Source organism: Amphiura filiformis, chromosome 3 (assembly GCF_039555335.1).
Source record: "Amphiura filiformis chromosome 3, Afil_fr2py, whole genome shotgun sequence".
Classification (NCBI taxonomy): domain Eukaryota; kingdom Metazoa; phylum Echinodermata; class Ophiuroidea; order Amphilepidida; family Amphiuridae; genus Amphiura; species Amphiura filiformis.
Genome location: NC_092630.1, coordinates 29,288,061 through 29,310,531, shown reverse-complemented (window position 1 = coordinate 29,310,531; position 22,471 = coordinate 29,288,061). Strand labels below are relative to the sequence as shown.

The 22,471-nt window shown below is 35.9% G+C and overlaps 1 protein-coding gene across 4 annotated transcripts in view; it reads left to right on the top strand.

Moving 5' to 3' along the window:
- LOC140148323 (uncharacterized) overlaps positions 1-19,482 on the top strand; it is a 291,837-nt gene extending 272,355 nt beyond the window's left edge. For all 4 annotated transcript variants that reach the window (XM_072170234.1, XM_072170232.1, XM_072170235.1 and 1 more), the window contains one exon: positions 17,188-19,482. In XM_072170234.1, coding sequence (XP_072026335.1) covers positions 17,188-18,981 — 1,794 coding nt within the window. In that variant the 3' untranslated portion in view covers positions 18,982-19,482. The remainder of the gene's footprint in view (positions 1-17,187) is intronic.
- The last annotated feature ends 2,989 nt before the right edge of the window (positions 19,483-22,471 follow it).

Below are 22,471 nucleotides of genomic sequence, written 5' to 3'. Positions count from 1 at the left end.
TCATGACATATGGTTTACAGATGCGTACTATTACGAATGGCTGCAGAACGACAACGGCGTTCTATTGTTTAGAGCAATAGAAACGGACCCTGTTCTGCCAGGGCGCTGGATGCTGGTTTTTTGGGCGCCCTCTACGGAGGGGTCAATTATTTGGTTTGCAAAATGCCATTGTTGTTGTTGTAACTTAATTCCCTCATTCATAAGAATACCGCGTATTACATGCTGACACGTCTATGGTCGGCCGTAACCTTCATAACGTGGAGCTTTATTTTCACTTCTCGGAGCTAAATTGACCAGTGATGTCAGAGTTTCTCATTCATGAATAGTCACTCCAGTTTATGAATAGCTGTTACATAAAATTATTTGGTAAAAAAATCTGGTATCTATTGCAAGCTTAATTTTGTTTTGACATTGTTTTCATATTTCTAGGATTGTTCTTAATTCATACACCCATGTTGTGATTGGATAGTATTCCCGGGGATAACATTACGGTCATTGTGGTTGCAAAGTTATGTGCCAAAAAGGGTCGAAGGTCAATTTTCAAGTTGTACAGGGGACGAAAACTAAAGTTGCTCCGATTTTAATGAAATCTTGATTACTTGTGTCATGGGAATAACTACAATGACCTTTAATAATAAACCAAACTGGCATTCCAATGAGAAAATAAAAAATGCACGCCTCTTTCGATTTCATTCGCCAATGTCGAGCACGTTCTTAGCAAAAGTGTGAAGTGCAATAATGGTATTTATAACGAGAACACACGACTGAAGGCTTCAAATTTAATGTGTTCAAGTTGCCAATGGATCTGATCAAAAATGTATATGTGACGTGTCATGTCAAAAGCACACTTTTGGGCAGGATCGTAAATGGAGAAATAGCCAAAAATCTGCCCGGGGTGATTGTTTCACAATTTGGGTTTGTTGCAAATTTGTGATGTTATTAATGTTAAAAATATTGTCTGATAGTTTCAGACCGGAATATAACTGGCATCTTGTATTTTTGGAGACATTTTTCAAGGTAATTCCTACTCTCAATATTGTCAATAATATTTTTAAAGGCCGATATCTCAATTTCCAATTTTATATTACCATAACTTACGAACTCATTATCTTCGCTTAGGAATGCCCGATTTCATTGGGGAAAATGGCGTTATGGAGTAAAATATCTCTATATTTAAGATATGTAAAAACCTCAAAATTTATAACCTGCCCAAAAGTGTCTGATTTTGACATGACACGTCACATATAATTAGGGTCATCTTACGAGTTAACTTGGATTGTAATAAAAAACACGTCAGCACTTTGTGCTTATTAGATAATGATTACAGAACTGTTTTTGGATAACCTACATACCAAGAGGCTTCAGAAGTGTTTTTGCGTACAGTGTAGAGGAGGGCCAAGAGGATTCACTTTATCATAACAAATAAAGTATTTAAAGAAATCAAAGTAAAAATTGTAGCGTATTGAGTCGCTGACATAATTTTAAGCAATGATAAAAATTGTGATCATCAAAAAACAAACCTTTTATAATAAATTCAGCCTAAATACATCAAAAACGCGAACCGTTGTTGTTGCTTTTTCCAAATGTGTGTCCCCTAAAAAAACACGCCGAGTGATTGCATTCTCCATTTTTGTATTGTGTTACAAACCGATCAACGAAATAATGTCTCCATTTGTCAGAACCAAATGCAGTACCGATTAAATCAAAACGCGTATGATACCGTTAATAAGCTGATAAAAGGCGCGCGTTCCTTGATAGACCTCATATTGCCAGTACAGTTTTCATTAAAAGCCAAACCGGAAGTGTCTTTAGACGCGTGTTTAGAATACTTCTCTAGAGAGATTGTATAACATAATGTGTATTCATGCGCTTTCCTTCCTTTCCATCTATTCTCTAAGTAGGCATAACCAGAGTAGGAATTGTAAGGAGCAATTACTTTTTGCGCTAGCATAAATTGGCAGTGTGCCACTTCCTGACACTGGATATCCTCACTAAGAATCGCCAAGAAGTTACGAATAGTCAGCAAAGAAACAGGTAATAATTCAAGAACTCATAAATGGTTTCCTCATTTACGTTATCGAAAAAGCTGTGGGAAACTTGCGGTTTTTACACCAGTTGTGCTGTGTTATAGATTGACACCTGATATACGGATTCAATTATTGTCCGATGACGATTGAAAAAAACTAACACCAGAGTGATCTGAAGAAATGTCTTTACTGCATATTGTAGGCTAAAAAAGGACTTGGAAATGACAACGTTTCCAAATGCCAATGTGGTCACTTAAATGCCCTTGACAAGCAAACCTCTCATTTCAGGAGAAAGGTGTAGAACATAAAAGGTTTAATTATAGAGATCATGTTCCTATCTTCCATTACTAACCTAGAATAACAATGGCGTAGGTGATTTGTAATAAGTATATACCTTATTTAAAAGAAAAAAATGTGCATATTGTTTTGAACTTTCGTGTATGCAATTTGAATCTATAGCTGTCAATTATTAAGGCCGGGTTATAAAATCAAGAAAATGTATTCTTTCTACTTTCTGGGCATGGAATGGTCTGTTATAGACAAAACAGTTACAAAAAACTTGAAAGTGAAGAGAATGCATTGTTCGTGATTTTGTAAAAAGGCCTTATCAATTGCTCGAGTTTCATCAGAAATGTCGTAATTCCATTATAGCGTTTCCTGATCGCTCCTAGCCAGCATTCTGCCTGTCAAACATGCTTTAAAGTGTTTTGATTTCCGCAGTCGATCATTCCAAAAAAACATTACCGATACTTGCAATATCCCTTAAGGTATATTTTTGTGCCATGAAACGTATGTGTGTAATTTAACTGATCATATTCACTATATTTAACTTAATTTTATTGGTCCAAACGAATCCTTTCGTAGGGGGGATTCGTTAAGAAATTAAGAAGGCAAGTCCAACCAATCCTGCAAAAATAGAATTGTGCAGCTTGATTACGGTATTCAATATCATATGCATTCAAACTATCTTAATCAAACCAAGCAATAACGTTCCCTCATCTAAAAAAGTAAACGTAAGAAAATATATAGATTTATTTATTATCTACACGTTGGTGTTCACAAATGACAACGTGCAGCTTCTTAGCAATCAGAACAAAGTCAGGACGTGACTCAAGGGAGTAAAGCAACAACTGGGTAATTTATGAAACTGACCGATTTCAAATCCTATAAAATCTCCCTAATGACCTGAAACAATACAGATATCAAAACTGTGTGTAGTAGAGCAGTCATTCGGCCATTGCAAACTGCAATACGTAATTATACTTACTGCTTTAATCAAAACAGTTGTTACCAGGGACGTATTCTGTCTTTATTATTTTCATATGGAAATCTGAATACTATAGAGATGAATTTTGAAATATTACATTTCTGTGATTAAAAAAGGGAGATTTTATCCTCGGTACTTTCCCTAAAAATACTCATACAAAAGGAGAAACCTTTCTCAATCGTAAACAAATCTAGCATAAAAAATTTCTGGTTAGATTAAAGATCAATAAAGCAAGTCCTATCCATCTTTAACTAAAGAAGCGATAATATGATCTGAGAGATGTCTCGTTACCCCCAGAAGTATAGACACGCGTATCGAATTGCTCATATAGCGACTGAAGTATAAATTCACGTGGGAACATTGTCTGTGTCAAGTTAAGTTAGTTAGTTAAGGCTACATTGCAAAATATCTTGCTCTGCTCAGACCCTGGTTGAAACGTCACGAGATATGTATGCCCAGAGAGAAAGGTGCGAAAAATACTACCCTGCACATCAATCGAGAATATAATATCATAAATTTTCACTGCATTCATTTGTGCCATTGCTACAAATAGCAGATATGCAATTGGCCGCTTGATTTTCTTGCTGTATTTCAATGTCATACTCCCCGTATCTAGCATGCAAATGTGTTGATGCATTATTACCTTTTTATTCAATCATCTTTTAACCTTAAAGGACATCAGTGCACACTTTACTAAATTATTTTCACTTACACTCGATGTTAAAAGTCTATTATGACAACTAGGGCGGGTGATAGTTGTCAGTGACAATGGGGCATAAAAAGCAATCTCAAATTCAGATTGATTCTGATCTTTTAGATTTTACGTCATTCATATAGTGTTCACGTGGGCAACACTGATATTCCGTCCGAATCTATACTTTGTTTATATTTAGTACCAATAAGGTGGATCTTAAAATATGCTTGCATTTATGAAGAATACGTATTTCGCAAAGGCAACATACGCACACGCAGATACAGTACTTCCACTTTAATTTTTCTTAGTTCGATGCGTAATGGATTTTGAACATATTGGATTGATATAGATTGGCGTAAGTACATTTGAGCGCAGTATACCTATAATCCTATCACAGCCATGTGCACTTTCCGTATTCAATACATTGTTGCATTTATTTGACTGTTATTTTATTGGGTTTAGCCTACTTCGTGGCATCTAACATACTTTAGCGTGTAAGTAAGCAGGTCACATTGACCAAGTAATTTCAACTTTGTTAAAATTAAAGTTGCTCCGATGTTCATGAAACTTGTACCAAATTGTTTGTCTAGCTTTAGGCAGTGAGAGAAGATAGGTTTCCACTATCTGTGATGTATAGTTACGTAGGTAGAACCTATCAACCGATTCAACGGGCCAATTGCCATTTGAACTCGTAGATCTATAACTTTTTGACCACCTAACAAATTAACTATACATCACATCACCCTATCCTTTTCTCACTGCCTGAAGTTAGACAAATAAGTTTTATGAAAATCGGAGCAACTTTAATATTTTACCCTTGTACAAGTTAAAAATTGACCTACGGCCCTTTTTGGCACATAACTCCACAACCGCGGATCGTACACACACACCCTCCCAACATGGTCGGTGATCCCCCCCCCCCTCCCCAAGGATGACGCACGCTACGTCAAGTTTCCAGATCAATGGCCCGTGATCTTGTGTTTTGATTATAGGCTACTAAGTACGTTTCGAGTTCATTCTTTTCTTCATGGTTGTTTCTGTTATTAACTCTCGCCCCTCCGGAACCAAGCGCAGGAAAAACCATTTAGTAAAAAAACACAGGTACTATGAGCGTTTTTACACTACTTTGTAGCTGTCCGCAAATTGCGGCTATAGTAAAGTACTTTCTAATTCTCTATCTTGCTGAAATATATTTCTTCTACGTGTATTATAGTCAATACTCTCATCCTAAAAAGACACATCAAAGAATCCATATCAATTGAAAACTTTTGGGAAAATACATATCGTGTCTTATCTCATCTTTCGAACAAATTATGGAGCACGTTTTTGTGTCTTGGCCTTTCGACCATTCCCTCCATAATCGTTTCGTTTAATATTTCTAGGTATTTGATATCTGATATGTATTTTGCCTGGTTTATTCCATTATGGAAATAAAGGTGAATGACTATTGATAGTTACTTACTATATCAATAATATAATGTTATCATAGAAAAACTTGGCAGGCTATGAATCTCTCAATTGGTATCAACGAACGCTTGATCATTGACCGTCGATGTGCCAGGATTATTAATACAACTCATCTATAGACGTCTAGTCTGAAACGACGCATGACGTTTACGTCTTCTAGTCGTCAATATAATCATAGCCTTAAGACGCACCGGATTATTATATACTTGCTTTAAATTGCCCATTTATATGTTTTGTCTCTTTTAACGTAAAATAAAATTGTATTTCATTCAAAGAACGACTGACGAAATATACCCTTGAGATGAAGTTAATAACCTAATATGAGTTTATCAGTATCGATTTTCACTATTCCTTTGTGGTAAATTGACATCCGACAACCTATTCAAGTAACGACGATGGTCAACGACTTTGCTCGTATGAAAGTGCTGTGTCTGTGTAATTTGGGAGATAGAATAGGTCCCGGGCGAGATTTGTCGCACGTTTAGTGCCATCAATTGCCATTGTAAGGCAATAACATTTTCTACCTCCTTTTGGTCAACTTAAAAATTGAGGTACTCCTGCCATAAGACAGGATATTTATTCCAAGACGTATTCGCCGTAGAAGTGCTGATGTAACATGATTAACTATCATAGCAATAGGTCAAAACAAGTTTTAGATATATCGCACTGCACTGGTACCTTTCACGCGTTACCTCTGCATTGAACCATATATGTCAAAGAATAGGGATAAAGACCCTTTGTAGTGCAGGCAGGCGATATATTCGCTGTCGAAGTGAGCTAATAATCGGATTAACTACCATAGCAATTAGATGAATACAATTTTTGAATATATCGCCCTGCTCTACAACGTTCACGCGGTACCTATGCATTGAACCATAGATGTCAAAGAAATGCTAAACACTCGCATATGTAAGATTAGTATGTTTGAAAAGAGCGGTATTGTATTCAGTCTATGATCTGTGTAATTTTGGGAGATAGAATAGGTCCCGGGCGAGATTTGTCGCACGTTTAGTGCCATCAATTGCCATTGTAAGGCAATAGCATTTTCTACCTCCTTTTGGTCAACTTAAAAAATTGAGGTACTCCTGCCATAAGACAGGATATCTATTCCAAGACGTATTCGCCGTAGAAGTGCTGATGGAACATGATTAACTATCATAGCAATAGGTCAAAACAAGTTTTAAATATATCGCACTGCACTGGTACCTTTCACGTGTTACCTCTGCATTGAACCATAGATGTCAAAGAACAGGGATAAAGACCCTTGTAGTGCAGGCAGGCGATATATTAGCTGTCGAAGTGAGCTAATAATCGGATTAACTACCATAGCAATAGATGAATACAATTTTTGAATATATCGCCCTGCTCTACAACGTTCACGCGGTACCTAGATGCATTGAACCATAGATGTCAAAGAAATGCTAAACACTCGCATATGTAAGATTAGTAAATTATGTTTGAAAAGAGCGGTATTGTATTAAATCTATGATTGCAGACATACACCGCTGATGAATACAACCTGCTTGTAGTACAGGGCGATCTATTCAAAAATTGTTTATTTAATCCGCTTATTACGTCACTTTGACAACGAATTCAAAAATTGTTATGGTAGTTAATCTTGTTATATCATCACTTCTACGGCGAATTTGGAAATGTCTTATAGATTATGATTTTCCATTATCCGGTTTACGCCCATTAATTCTTTTGAAAATTACTCTGTCGTATGAAAGTGAATGTCAAAGGAATTTGCATGGCGTGAGTTGTAGGGCGTAAGTGGTATTGGCAAAAGTGACCTCTGTATTGTGTGTGCTCAACCACATGACTCCGAGTAATTATAAAATCATGTATTAATCATAAGATATTATAGTTATTGCATATGTAACATATGGTTACATACCACTAATAGGCCTGGGCGATACATGGAAATACGACGAGTAACTATTTGTTTGCATGGCATCTGAAAAGACTGCATTAAAATCGCTGAAATTGATCAAGTTATATAGCCAAAAAAGTACTTTTTAGGGTTTGATGCTTCAAAATGGTACATTGTTGTAATAATACCAAAATTCATACGCATGGCTTCGGTTTTTAGTAAATATTCGCCCTACCATACGATATTGTAACTTTCAGCTTCGAGGGCGCACTGCCATTTTAAGGTGTTTACGGTTCAGTGCGTTAAAACAAGAAAAGTCTCAGGTCAACCTATGTTGAGTTTTTGATCATTTGGCATCTAAATCATATAGTTTCACCTGATATTAGTGGCATTTAACTGTGAGAGTTCTGAATATGAGAAAATTCCACCCGAAATTAGTCATTTTCCCATTGAAACCCGTGTAATACATAATTAGTGGTATTTAACCATATAAGACTTAGAAACGAATAAGCGACATGAGATATACTTATTATTACATAATTACGTAACTTATAAGACTTAATAAAACGAAGAACAAGTGACCTTGAACTGGCTTACAATCAAATTAGTGACAACGGTTGGATAAATCCATTGAAATGATGCAAACCCTTCTTTATTAAGAATATACAGTTCCACATGCTTGTTAAAGGACACTTTATACGCTCGTATACTAGCACTGTGTTAGTGTAATAAGATTGCAGTTGTGAATATAAACGAGTAAGTGATGCATAAATGATTTAAAGCAACATTTGAAGATACAAAATTGTTACTTACAACTGCTCTACGAATAACCTTCGAAATTAATAAGCGTAAATACATTAATTTGATAATAATAACTCATGCGAAGCTCGTATTATATACACCGTCTGCTAGCGCATGTCTCGTTGAGCACTATATCCGAATTAAATTCTGTCGCTTTTGTCCCAGAGACAATAAAACACCAACAATAGGAGTTCTGATATGTGTCTGTCTTGGCTTAATGAAAATATGCTTAATACGTGGTTTCCAAATAATTTATTTTAGTATGGTTTTCTGCAAGGTTCTTCAGCGGTCTGCCGATTTGGCGCTAGTGGGGCTAATAAAATCACGTCATCATCACATCGGCACCTAATTCGCCGATTAAACTGCGTAGCATCGCTGTCTCGAGCAGGCGATTTTACGCGATAATCAGGAAGTACACTGCTGAAGGACTTTGCTGAATACTACAGTTAAAGGTGTGTGACCAGATCGACAGCCTCATCTCCCCACCTTATATTATCAAACTCCATTTTGACATCAAAAGAAAGCTCATATTTTTCTCATAATCCCAGTGTAGGAATGAAATGTTATGTTTCGTTCGTTCTATGGGCCATTCTGAAACACATTTTATCCATTATCAAAACCTCTAGTCAAATTTACCTCAATATTTCTACAGCTGAAGTTTTATAAATTTGTTGTCAAGTACAATACGCTTCTGCGATCCTCATCATAATATTCAGTAATTAACGTATCACATAACATAAGTAAAGGAACTTACGTATTATTGAATGTCGCAGTGTCTCTACTGATATTGAATATACTTTTGTGTGTTATTCATAGAGATTTTTGTTCAATTAAACAGCTTAAGGCGGGAAGATTCACAATCAAAAATGCAATAGTGTTGACTTTGGTGGCAGACATAAGCATTACTCTAAGTAAATTACACACTAGTCTGCAGTAAATTATGCGAATAATTTTTCACAGACAAAAATATGCCTTGTATCAGCTGATGTATGCCTCCTTTGTTATCTTTGCCATTATCATACACGAATACTACTAATACTGTCGCCGATTATTAACAAGTATCGTCTTTTTTGACTCTGAATGACTATGGTGTATGTTTATTTTAAATGCTACATTGATCAAACAATTTGCTAGGTTAATTGCGCTAAACCAAATCATGTAAATATTGTTTCGAATTTTCTGAAATACCATAATTCTTGTCATTACGGATATTGGATAAGACATGGGTATCACACATATTGTATACGTAACATAAAATGCTTACAAGTATTGGATGTTGGCTATTCTATTCTCTGGAGTATTGCATACAATTGTAAGAAAACTCGTTGATTGATAACTTATTTAGCGACTTAAGTAGGGGAAGTATTGTATGTGTTATGTTGGATGTGTAACTTGAACAAGATATATGTGCCCTGTGCGAGAAAGATGCGATTAATCAGTCGGGAATATAATAGCATACATTATCACTGTATCCATTTGTGCCATTGTTAAAAATAATGAAAACTGCATCTCAAGGCATTGTCGGTATCAAGATGTAAATGTTTTATACATATATCTAAGATTATTTGTGACATGTTCATATCGTGTTGCATATCAATGGGCAGCTACTTTATTCTCCTTTACAATAACACAGTATTTGGGAAAACACACCTTTTTACGACTGAATACACGTCTTGTGAATGTAGTGGGGTCTCAGACAGAATATGCCAAATTGACCATTATACTGTGCTCAAACAACACTAGTCACTAAGTGGGTGTGAAAACTATACGCAGCCACAACAGCCAGGTACCTCCACCTCACACTGCTCATCAGCCTTGTCACACGTTGCTGTGGGATGTTATTTCATTCTTCAATCAGGATTCGTCGCATGTCATCCAATGTGGTTGCATTGGCTGGTACGCACAGGGCGACCAAGCTGATCCATAGGCATATATCCGGGGGGATGGGGGATAAATCCCCCAATATTTAGCCAGGGGGGTGGTCCATACAAACACCCCCCTAATGTTGACGCCTGTATGTGCGTTTCTGACCAAATTAACGTCATATTTTGCCATTTTAGCCCCAAAAGTCCCAATTTTTGCGCGATTCGCGCGAATTTATTCCACTTTTGCACCATGTTTCACCAGTTTAGCTTCATGTGGCAAAAACTTCTTTTTCTGTAGCTAAAACGTGCTGTATTCACTATACTTCTTAAAATATTTATCCCCCCCCCCCAAATGTCAACAATAATTCTACGCCAATGAGCTGATCCCTCAAGTATTCAATCGGTTTTAGGTCTGGGCTGATGGCAGGTCATTCCATTCTCTATACTCCCATATTCTGTATGCAGTCGTTGATTACCCTGGCTGGCTCTGTGGGGCTCTGTTGTCATCTTGGAGGATTGTATTTAGGTCCCAGATAGGTGCAAAGATATGGATTGCAGCTTACTGCACAGAATAATAGTCAATTTGGTACATTCTGTTTGAGACCCCCACTACATTCACAAGACGTGCACTCAGCCGCGTTGTCATTGTAAAGGGGACTAAAGTGGCTGTTCATGGATATGCAACATAATAAGAACATGTCACAAATAAATCTGAGATATAGATGCTTCAAAAAACTTTCCAAACTTTTGTTGAGGTATTTAATATGTTTTCACATGGGCACAGCTGAGGTCCGCTCAAAATATATACTTTAGTTATAGTTAGTCCCAATAAGGCGGCCCTTAAAACATTATCTGCATTTAAATATGAAGAATGCATCTTTCGTGAAGCTGAACGCAAAAGCAACATACGCACCCACATACGAACCGATTGATATATAAGTACATTTGAGCTCAGTACCTCGGCCTACCTCATGTGCACTTTTCGTATTTAGTAAATTATTGTTACACGCTTTTAAGAATTTGTAATGATTTTATATTAAACGTGAACATAATGTTGCAACTTTGTGACTTTATTGAGTTTGGCCTACTTCGTGGCAACTAACATAATTTACGAGAATGTAAAGTAAGCAATCACATTGACCAAATAATTTCCGCTTTGTTGGTACTGATCCAGAAAAGACGACTGCATATATATTTCAGGTTTAGTGCGTGCTTGGTAGGGCGTTGCAGTGATGTGATTTTGCCAGTAACACAAGCCCTATACGAATTTCAAGACGCCGATAATTGTCCAATTTCAGCTTTTGTCGAAAATGCCGGAGGTAGATTTTTCTGATCCCCTTAAGAACCCAATACGTCATGTTTTCCAATGTTACCTTGCCAAGAGTAATAATGGGGTGTATGTGGTTCGCCTTCTCCTATTTATCTTACTTGCTTTCTATTATGTAGGTCACTGTTTTTACACACAACCAGGGATACAATGAGAAATGGGTCGATGTTTCAATAAACGAGACATGTATCATCTGGTGCAGGCACCAATAATTATGTGACCTACTACCACGCAATGAGCGTATTACGTCGCAAGTTGGGTAGTTTCGAAACATCCTGGCTGACTGAGTTCATATCGCGCACCTGTACAAGCTAGTAGTATACAAATACAACGTGTTTTGAGGGGAAATAGTCGAAACTACTGGTCCTGAGGTGTTGGATGATTGGACTACTTCCCGACGCGTCAGCGGAGAGACGTAGTCAAATCATCCAACACCGAGGGACCAGTAGCTTTGAATTCATTCACGAATGATATACAGGCATAGGCCTACTATACCGACTTGAACAGGTACGTATGTGATCACAGAGAAATGCCATGAAAATAATCTATATATGGGGTTACAAGTCAACGCTCATTAGATACTAACCGACTCTCGTATTCTCACGGAATCGCTGGCTGGGACAGTGAAGCCCTATGGCTCCCGGTCAGTGATCGTGTGCTTGCCACCCGAGGGTTCTAAGGCTCGAATCCCGGGTGCCAAGTGACTTCTTTGTTCATCTGTTCTCCTTTTTCGGTGTTAGGGTTAAGTATACAAATTATGGTGTTTGCATTTTTTGCTTTTTGGTTGATAAAAAGACTTTATCGCGTCTGACGTCACTGTCAATTAAATTCACATTGCTGACATGGTGCCTTCGGGAAAGGAAGTTTCCTACTATAAAAACTTTTGAGATGATTATATTTGAAGGTGCAAAATTAACAATAAGGCGCCCGGTTATACCGCCGCGTTCAGCAAGTCATCATCACGACACTTGTAAACAAGCCCTGCTTGAGTTTGATGACGTCAGACGCGATAAAGTCTTTTTATCTCTGTCTTTCATTATAACTAGGCAAAGGAAACCTTCCCTACTGAATTTCTTACGTAAGTGGGTAAAAACACATCGAACATTTTCCATGGAGAATAGATAATTATTTAAACACACAAACACTCACAATAATCCGGCATTAATTTTAATTTTACTCAATCACGTCACAAATGAAATTCTGATTTTTTTTTTACAAACACAGTATCCTCAATAAGGTTGTGCGTCACGTGAATCAGTTACATTGAACGTACCATTCTGCTTATCTCACAATTAATAACATAACCCTTCAATTTTACGTACGTGTCGATTGTAAAGGTGGCGGCAGTTCAAGTACCTTTAAAGGCCCATTTGGTGATCCCAGTGAAAGTGTTAAAAATTTATATTTTGTAGGCCTATAACTGCTTATAAGTCATTGAAAATTAAAGATTTGGCAAGAAACGAGGAAAAATTGAAGCCTCGTTTGAATACATCTATGAAAATGATGTACCAAAATCTGAATTTTGATGATTTTTACGATCGTCCGGATGAGAAAATCACTGAATGGGCCTTTAATTTAAATAAAAGGCTTACCCGATAAAAAGCGCATATCAAATCAAAACAGTTTAATATGAGGTAATGTATAAACAAGTATACCTGCTTGAAATGTTAAATGACGGATTTTTTATGGGGAAAAATAAATTCCAAACACGTTTATAAAATGTGGACACTCAAATATAAATTCTGCTTAGACATCTTTTTTCCACTCAAATCAATCTGGTCTGCCAAAATTCCTACCAGACACACACACTATGGACCACAATGACCTCATCCCAGTGGCATAGTTCAATAACCTCAATTAAACATTCATAGTGCAAAATTTGACCTCAAGTTTCAGAGTATGAGTTCTTGTACCCAAATTTTCAAATGTCATTCAATGAATGTACAAATGTATTGGGGTTTAAGAACTGTGCCCCTGATAGATGAGCATGTTGCGGATCCTAGTGACAGGAGCACGTAATGCGTAATCACCATATTTGGAATCAGTGCGCGTAGTTTACACCCCCTGTGTGATAGGCATTGGCCGTATGAATACATTTATGGATATCGCAAATCCAAATCAATTCACATCAATCTTGATTTACTTGTGTCATCTGAATAGCTCCCATTTGCCTTTAATCATAAACCAAAGTGACATTCCCAGGCAATATAAAAAATGCACGCCTCTTTCGCTTGCATTCGCCGATGTTAAGCACGTTCTTAGCTAATGTGTGAAGGCAATAATGGTATTTATTTATAACGAGAACGCGAGATTAAAGGCTTTAGAATAGAATAGAATAGAATAGAATAGAATAGAATAGAATAGAATAGAGTAGAGTAGAGTAGAGTAGAGTAGAGTAGAGTAGAGTAGAGTAGAGTAGAGTAGAATAGAATAGAATAGATTAGTAAGAATAGAACTAAGAAAAGCATTGGTCTGTAGCAATGTGATTTATTCAAAATGGTCTCAACTGTTTATTAATTTTTGTAACAAAACATTATATAATGTTCAATTCTAGACCTAGACAATATCAACAGTTATTAGATTATCGTTTCTATATCAAATTATTCATCTATTGCTACTTTTTTGTGGTAATTTTTATTCTATGAACTGCAAATTGAGGGCGCTATTTGCATACATTTTAAATTTCTTTGAAAATGTCCTTGCCATTTGTTATTCTTTGTTCTAATGTTAGAATGTCATGATGCAAGTGTCTACACCTTCTAAAGATGCAATAAAATATATGATAAATGGCGCCATCTTTGTTCACCTTTTCTTTAAAATGACTACAGTTTACACACCATCAAACAACCGTGTTAACTATGACTGTAGCATCGACGATACTGGGAACTTTTTTTTACCGTTTTTTTTTAATGTAGCTGTCACCATATGGAAGTACTACTACTTCCATGCTGTCACCAACGGTATATGCTTTCTATATACACAGAAGTGTCGCCACGCGATTGAAAAGAAGTGCTGAACGCAAACTTTCATGAAGATCCTAGAGCCTTAATAGTTGCCTATTTGTCGTAATATTTATTACACAGGTTGTTGTACTTCTTTCCTAATCTCGTATGTTTGATATTATAATTAATACTCCATTATTATTATATTCATCGACAAAGCCGCGACATAAATAAGACCGCACTTCAATGCAAACATGAAATAAGGTACTTTCAATATCGAAAATATCATCCGGGTAAACAAGACTACAAGTTTGCCACAGCGAACTAATCGACGATAGCACTTTACCACATCGGTTTTGTGCATGTGCTCATCATAGACAAAAATTACACAACTTCATATTTCAAGAATTACAGGCTTAATACAGACGTTGTTAAAATTGTAGTTTGGTTCAACAGAACCAAGTTTATAATAGTATGTCAAAGAACGATATGAAATATGTATTACTACTGGGTAGGGTAAAACGAATGGGCACTGTCTGCAGCTATCGCAAATTGCATTAAGTAGTAAAGTGCTGTTAAAATTTTTATCTTGTTGAAACTTTTTTCTTCTGTTATGGTCAGTAAGCTCATCCATATTGACAGGTACTTACTATATAAATAATAAAGTGTTATCATAGGAAAAACTTGCCATGCCATGAATCTTTCAGTTCGTATTAACGAACGATGGATCATTGACCAACTCGTCGATGTGCCAGGATTATTAATACTGCTCATCTATTATAGATGTCTTTGTGGCCAATAATTATAGCCTTAAGAGGAACCGGATTATAATATACTTGCTAGAAATTACCCACTTATAATGTTTTGTACTTTAAAGTAAATTTAGTTGCAATATTGAACCGGCTTACAATCAAGTTAGTTGGAATGGGCGGTAAATCCATTTAAATGATGCAAACCTTTCTCTTATCTACTTTCTTAATTACATTTTAAAATTTGTTATTCAGAATTTAAAGTACCACATGCTCTTTGAAAGACAGTATTTTAATTTGTTAGCGTAATAAAATTGCAATTTGTTAGCGTAATAAAATTGCAGTATAAATGAGTCAGTAGTGGGGATATGGTTTAAAGCAACATTTATCATGGTAGCCCCGGATACCGCGTGTCTCGTTCAGTAAGGTTTCCGAATTCAACTACCTTGCGCGCATTGAGTTTCTTGCCCCAAAAAGACAAAAAGCAACATCTGATTAGTTTCTTAACACGAAAACGTAGTTTGCAGATGCTTTATTTCGGGAGTTATTTACTACATTAATGAGTAAACGTCCCAAAAAAATATTTGCAAAGGTGGAAAAAATAAATTTCCACCTACTCCTTCAAGTATATATAGTGTACCATCAAATTATCATTTTCGAATACAATACCATAAATGACATATTTTCACAGCTGAAATTCAATAAATTTGTTGACAAGTATATTATACGCCCCTGCAATCCTCATCATAACATTCAGTAATTAACTTATCACATAATACGTATAAGGTGCTTGCGCATAATTCACTGTCACAGTGTCTCTACTGATATTGACGTACCTTCGCGTGTTATTCATAAAGATTTTTTGTTCACGCGTGAAAGACCCTAATTAAACAGCTTAAGGCGGGAAGATTCACAATCTAAAAATGCAATATTGTTAGCTTTGGTTGGCAGACACAGGCATTACTCTCAGTAAATTCCGCACCAACCTGTATTAATAAGCGTTATTTATTCATAGACAAAAATATACGTCTTACTAATCCTGTATTCCTGTTTGTTATCTTTGCAATTATCTTACACGAATAGTGTCGTCGATTATTAAGAATTATCGTCTTCTTTTGACTCTGATTGATTATTCTGTACGGTTGTTCATGCTTCAAATATGTCTCTGACTCAAAATTATCAACCATATTATTTTAAATGTTACAATGATTACTCAATTGGGTCAATTGCGTCTGGTGTAAGAGACGAATATTTAAATTACGACATGTGTAGCTATACGTATTAAATATCGCATATAAACATACCCAATTGATAATAAATAAGGGTTGCTGGTTATTCTGTCCTCTGTAGTACAGGATCCCATCAACAAAATGGAAAGTAAACCGGCTGGTAAACCGCACAGACACAGCACATTTTACATGAATTCTTATTCATATTTTTTACATAAATGGCTCTTAACCAATATTTGCCTATTCCAGTTGCCAACATATAGTAGTACAAAATCGCCATGTAATAGCTGTAGTATCTTGTGAAGCAATCCAGTATAATCCTTGAAACTAATTTAAAGATACCCTATTATATAACCCAATATTGTATAACCATACCGCTGTTTCCATTTCCCTCTTTAAGTGGATAATTGACATTTGCGTCTGTAACGGAGTGACGGAGCACTTGTGAAATCACATTCAGGCGCAGGTTTGAAATTTTAATGAACATGTCTGTATATTTTATGCTGCCCATTTTCTGTCTTTATAACGAGGCAATCACGCCGTGGCTCTGCTTTTGCAGTTACTCAATACCATTACAGGACGTGTACTGGTATTACCTGATTAGCGGTGCGTTTTCTCCTACTGAGACATAAATGTTTTATACTATCATTAAAACAGGGAGAATGAGAATTTGTTCAACCAGGGAGATAGTATATATAGATGGGAAGTCGAGTCGACGATAAGTACTAAACCCAATTGTGCGTCGGAGAATTTCAATTACATGACGTTTTCAATTACACAATGGATTATTTTCAGTCTTGTCTCGTCTCCTTCCAGCCATTGGATAGAAATTTAAGCAACATGCACGTTTTGTGATCATTCCTCTTTGTGTATCCATATAGATTTTGATAATTTTGTGGTTAAGACGCATCTAATATTTACTATTTTGATCTTTTTTTTTTTTCAGGTGAAAATGTTCGCTTTATGGCAGATCATCACCACTCTTATCACGACCACCCTAGTGGCTCTGGAAATCATAAGCGGTGTCTCTGGATCGGCAACATGTCCATATTACTGCGACTGTGAAGGAAGGACGAAAGCAGTTTCGTGCTTGAATTCCATGTACGACCAAGTACCAGACCAACTTCCTGACAATTTGAAGTCATTACACTTGGAATACCAAAACTTGACTATCTTGGATCAGATATCTAAGAAGCCTTTGATACACTTGCGCCATCTTGCTCTTCCTCGGAATCAAATCAGGATAGTTCTGGAAGATGCACTTGCTGTAGCACCTCGTCTGAAGACTCTTGATTTGAGTCATAATAATCTTGATTGCCTTCCAAGGGCAATAACAAAACAAAGGCAATTGAAAGAATTATACTTACAGAATAATCAGATTAGCCTTTTAGATGCTCATCTTTTTGAAAACTTAACACAACTACAGGCACTTGATCTGAGTGGAAACTTCTTTTTATTCTTGCCGTTACATGTGTTCAGTCCTCTGCGCTATCTTGTAACACTGGATCTGTCAAATAATTCCATCATGCTCTTAGACAAGGAAATATTTGGTCTATTGTATAATTTAGAGGAGCTTCGTTTGTCTCATAATAAGATCAGGAATATAGAACACGGATGGTTAAGTGGTATGCCCAATCTTTGGGTGCTTGAAATGGATTATGCATTGGATAGACGTCTTGACAAAAGTAAAAGCATAAACAGTTATCACGATCATTTGCTTGGAATTCCAATGGGAGCCACAATGTCAAACCTGGAAAATGTATCAATAGTTGGAAATGGAATCACCAGCATACCTTGTGTACATCTGTTGAAAATGCCACGACTAGTACATGTGAATATTAGTCATAACGAAATTTATCAGGTTGAAAAAGAATGCTTTTTAACCTTGGACTATTTGGAATATCTTGATTTATCCCACAATCGGATAACGGAGCTGGAATTCAGATCATTTAGCAATCTGTCTAATTTGAAAACTTTAAATCTGTCTAATAACCGTCTGTCCATATTACCAGCAGAATTACTTCAAAACACTCCAATATCTATTTTTGATGTGAGTTCTAACAGAATAAAAAAAAAAAAAAACGATACATTCAATGATATTTGGTCACTGGAATATCTACATTTACATCATAATAGAATTCGTAGCATAGCTAATCATGCTTTTAGAACGCTCAACTCACTTTCCTATATTGATCTTGAAGCGAATGATCTTAGATCGATCAGATATCAATTTGCCAATGTGTCGTCTTTAACAACTCTGATTCTGAATAAGAACAGGTTGAGACACTTTGCTCCAGATGCCTTAGCTGGAACCAGTGTTAACGTATTGATACTTGATACCAACCTCCTTACCACTTTGGATGAATCTGTTCTCCACTATATACCTCGTTTAATGCATTTAACACTGCATACTAATCCATGGAACTGTGATTGCAAACTCAGATGGATCAAGAGCGCTCTAGACAATCCAGAGCGTACCCTATGGGGCTATGACTTAAGTATCGATCTGGTTCAGTGTGCAACTCCTCTTAGGTACGCCAATAAGAGTATGTTTTACAGTGTTGAGGGAACATATAATATGTTGTGCACAACATACGCTTCAAAACTTGCCATACAATTAATTGTGGGGATCTCTTTTGCAATCATATTTACCAGCACGGTGCTTTATGTGCTTAAGTTGTATTGTAAAATCAAGAAACTTGAAAGAACTGGAGCTGATACGAGTAAATGCCTGTCGTGAGCATGGAAAGGGAGTATGGACGCACATGTGGCCATACTTCTTTATTATGCAACAATTATGAAAAGTGAATAAGATATGGTGAAAGAAATATTATATAAGATAATATTATATAAGATAAACGAAAAGACGTTTTAATGGAAGTCATGAACTGCAATATGAAATACAAACATTGGTCAACTTTGTAGACAACTTTTTTAAATTGATTTGTCTATGTATATATTCAGATTTTCTGTTTGACATTTGAATGTGAAGGGCACATTAGAGAATGAATTTGGAGAAAACCTTCTGATAATTACAAACACTCGCTGAGCAGCAAGACCTTCCCTCTAAGCTTTTAATCCGATAAGCTGATTATCTATTTGTTTTCATGAATTTGAAGACATTCTTTGATGTATTACTGAGCTCAATCATCTGAAATTACTGGAGCGTGAGCCACCCAGGCTGGTGGCTCAGCATAATATTTTATTAACAGAAGGTTTTCTCCAAATTCGTTTCCTAATGAGTCTACGAGATGACAACATGTACAAATTTTGCTCTTCATAATAAGGTTATAATTCGACATTATCTACGTTGACAATGTGATTTGGGTGTGTTTTGTTAATCCGGTGTAGAAACATTTAATACTATAGGGCCTATATGGATTTGATTTTAAAATGGAATGTATTTTATAATTAATGTATTGTACCTCCTTGTTGAATGTTATCTAATCAATTAAGAATCAAATTATTCCCTTGACCAAGCAAGCAAGTTCTTGATTATTGTTAAACAATTTTATTATCACAATTATTTCAGTTCCAATCCGATTAAATTCATGCCCAAGCCAAATCATGTTTATTCCAATTCAATCCCAATGCATCGAAATGAAAATGACTCTAAATTCATATCAATTAAATTCAAATTTCAATGCATTGAAACATTATTACTATAAACGATTTCAATTCCAATCCAATTCATATACACCTTGATCTGGGGCGGACGTTTTATAAATGAATTTAGAAGAGCAGCAACGACACCACTTGCATTACATTCCAGATGTTAAATCTACATCATATGCAAAATTTGAGGAAAAATGAACGAGTCCATTTTATTTTAGGGCCATTTGTCTATAACTGGTCTTTACATTTAGCCCTATGGAGAGAGTGCCCGTTGAGGGCGCTATAACCCCCATTATAGGAACAAAAATGTGATTTTTAAAAAACTGACCCGTGCTAATTTTCTAAAATTTTCAGAGTATGTAGTATGAACATGTAGAAATATAATCAAGTAGTTGCCCTACCTGCTCTTCTCCGAAAAAAATAAAAAGTCCTATACCTCAATGATAATGAAACCAAGCCAAATCAGATTCATTCCAAATCAGTTCAAATGCATTGACGCAAAATTCATTTCATTTCGATTCAAATTTCAATGCATTGAAACATTATTACTAAAAATGATTTAAATTTCAATCTGCTTCGATTCTTCATTGCTCACAATTATTTCAATTCCAATCCAATTCAATTCATGCCAAAGCCAAATCAGATTCATTCCAAATCAATTCACATGCATTGACGCAAAATTCATTTCATTTTAATTCAAATTTCAATGCATTGAAATAACATTACTCAAAATGATTTAAATTCCAATCTAATTCAATTCGTCATTGCTCACAATTGTTTCATTTCCAATCCGATTCAATCCATGCCCGATCCAATGCTATTCGTGCCCAAGCCAAATAATTTTATTCCAATTCAATTCCAATGTATTGAAATGAAAATCACCCAAAATTCATTTCAATTCAATTCAAATTTCAATGCATTGAAGTAACATTACAATGTACTTTCAACTACATCTGTTATTGCTGACAACATAGAGGGACATGTAGGTTTATTAGCCTGATATCGTCCTCTTTCTTCTCCATCCATTATAATTCTAAGTCGAATGTGTTTTAAAATTAAACTGAGGCCACAAAGGTTGTCGTATTCTTTTACGGTGATGAAATTTTTATCAAGGCGGTCTTAAACTGGCCATAGATTTGTCTATAGATGAGTTGACATGTGTTTACATTTGATACGCCCTCTATTGGTCTGCCAGGCAAAACAGAATAGTTTACATGGAAGAGGTTGATTTTTTATTAACTTTGGTTTCAAAGCAAATAATACTAAAAATGTTATCAAACTTGTTTACAAATGCATCAATTATATAATAATAATAAAGAGAGATTTAATATAGCGCCCAACGCAAATAGCCTCTGGGCGCTTTACAAAACATAAAACCTAGGGATCAAAAATTTTAAAAACAATATTTAGCCTAACTTAAACATACTATTACACATACACAATATTGCAAGAAAATGACCGGGTATATTGCACAAGATTGGAAGCACACAAAACTTTTTGTTTTTAAAAGTTGAGTTTTGAAAAGATTTGTCGTCTGCCATAGACACTCCTGTGTTATTTTGCCTGGCTTCAAACAACAGAGGGCGGTCTGAATGTAAACAAGTGATATCATAGGTCAACTCATCTATATTGGTTATGAAATTTTACAAGCTGGTCATATAATAACTGGGTCCACATGTTATTGTATTTTATAATATAATGGTGATGAAATTTTATCAAAGAATATTAAGGTTGGTATGAGCCCAATGAAGTCCAAAAGAGGCCTGGTCAAAGTCGTGCTTTTTTATACTTCATTAAACTGCACATTTTTATATATATCTGACTTCACAGTTGGATTCATTAAAGTTTTCTATTATAATGCATACTTTTAAATTCTTTAGATCAACAATGTAGCAATAATACAGCCCAAATGTTTTCATAATTCCAGGGTTCATACCAACCTTAAATTGGCCACAAATTTGTCGTATTGTATAATGTGATGAATATTTATCAAGCTGGCTCTTGATGAAATTTAAATGTTAACATTCTTAAATTCTGTGTGTCCTTTTTGGATTATTGTATTATTATTATTGTTAGTATTCATTTAAATTAATGGAGACGTTCAAGAGATTTACCTGCGTAACTTAGATGTACACACAAATACGTTGTATGTACTTAAGGTACACAAATGCCCCTCCCTGTCATTGGTTTATGTGCCCAAATCAGACACCTGTTCACTTCGTGTCAGCATTGGTTGAGCGAATCGTTAGGGATGAAATCAAAACTCGACCGGCGGTGGTTCCCTCTTTCGCCCGGTTCCGTTCGCTTTCCATTGTTTAGAACAATACCAACTAGACGGAACCGGACGTAACTAGCGGTCAACCGCCGGTTAAGTTTTGATTTCATCCCTTAGCATTCGTCTGTCCATTGACTTTTGTATTTTACTCTACACTGTAACTAAAGTGCTGACACACGTCTATGTCGTCGTCTCCTCCTCTTTCTTCTTCTGCTCCTTCTACTTATTCTTCTGATTCAGTCTGATTCAACTTTGGTATTATTATTATTCGCCATAGAAGTGATGTAATATTCCGTCTAAAACAATTTTAGAATATATCGCGCTGCACTACAAGCAGGTT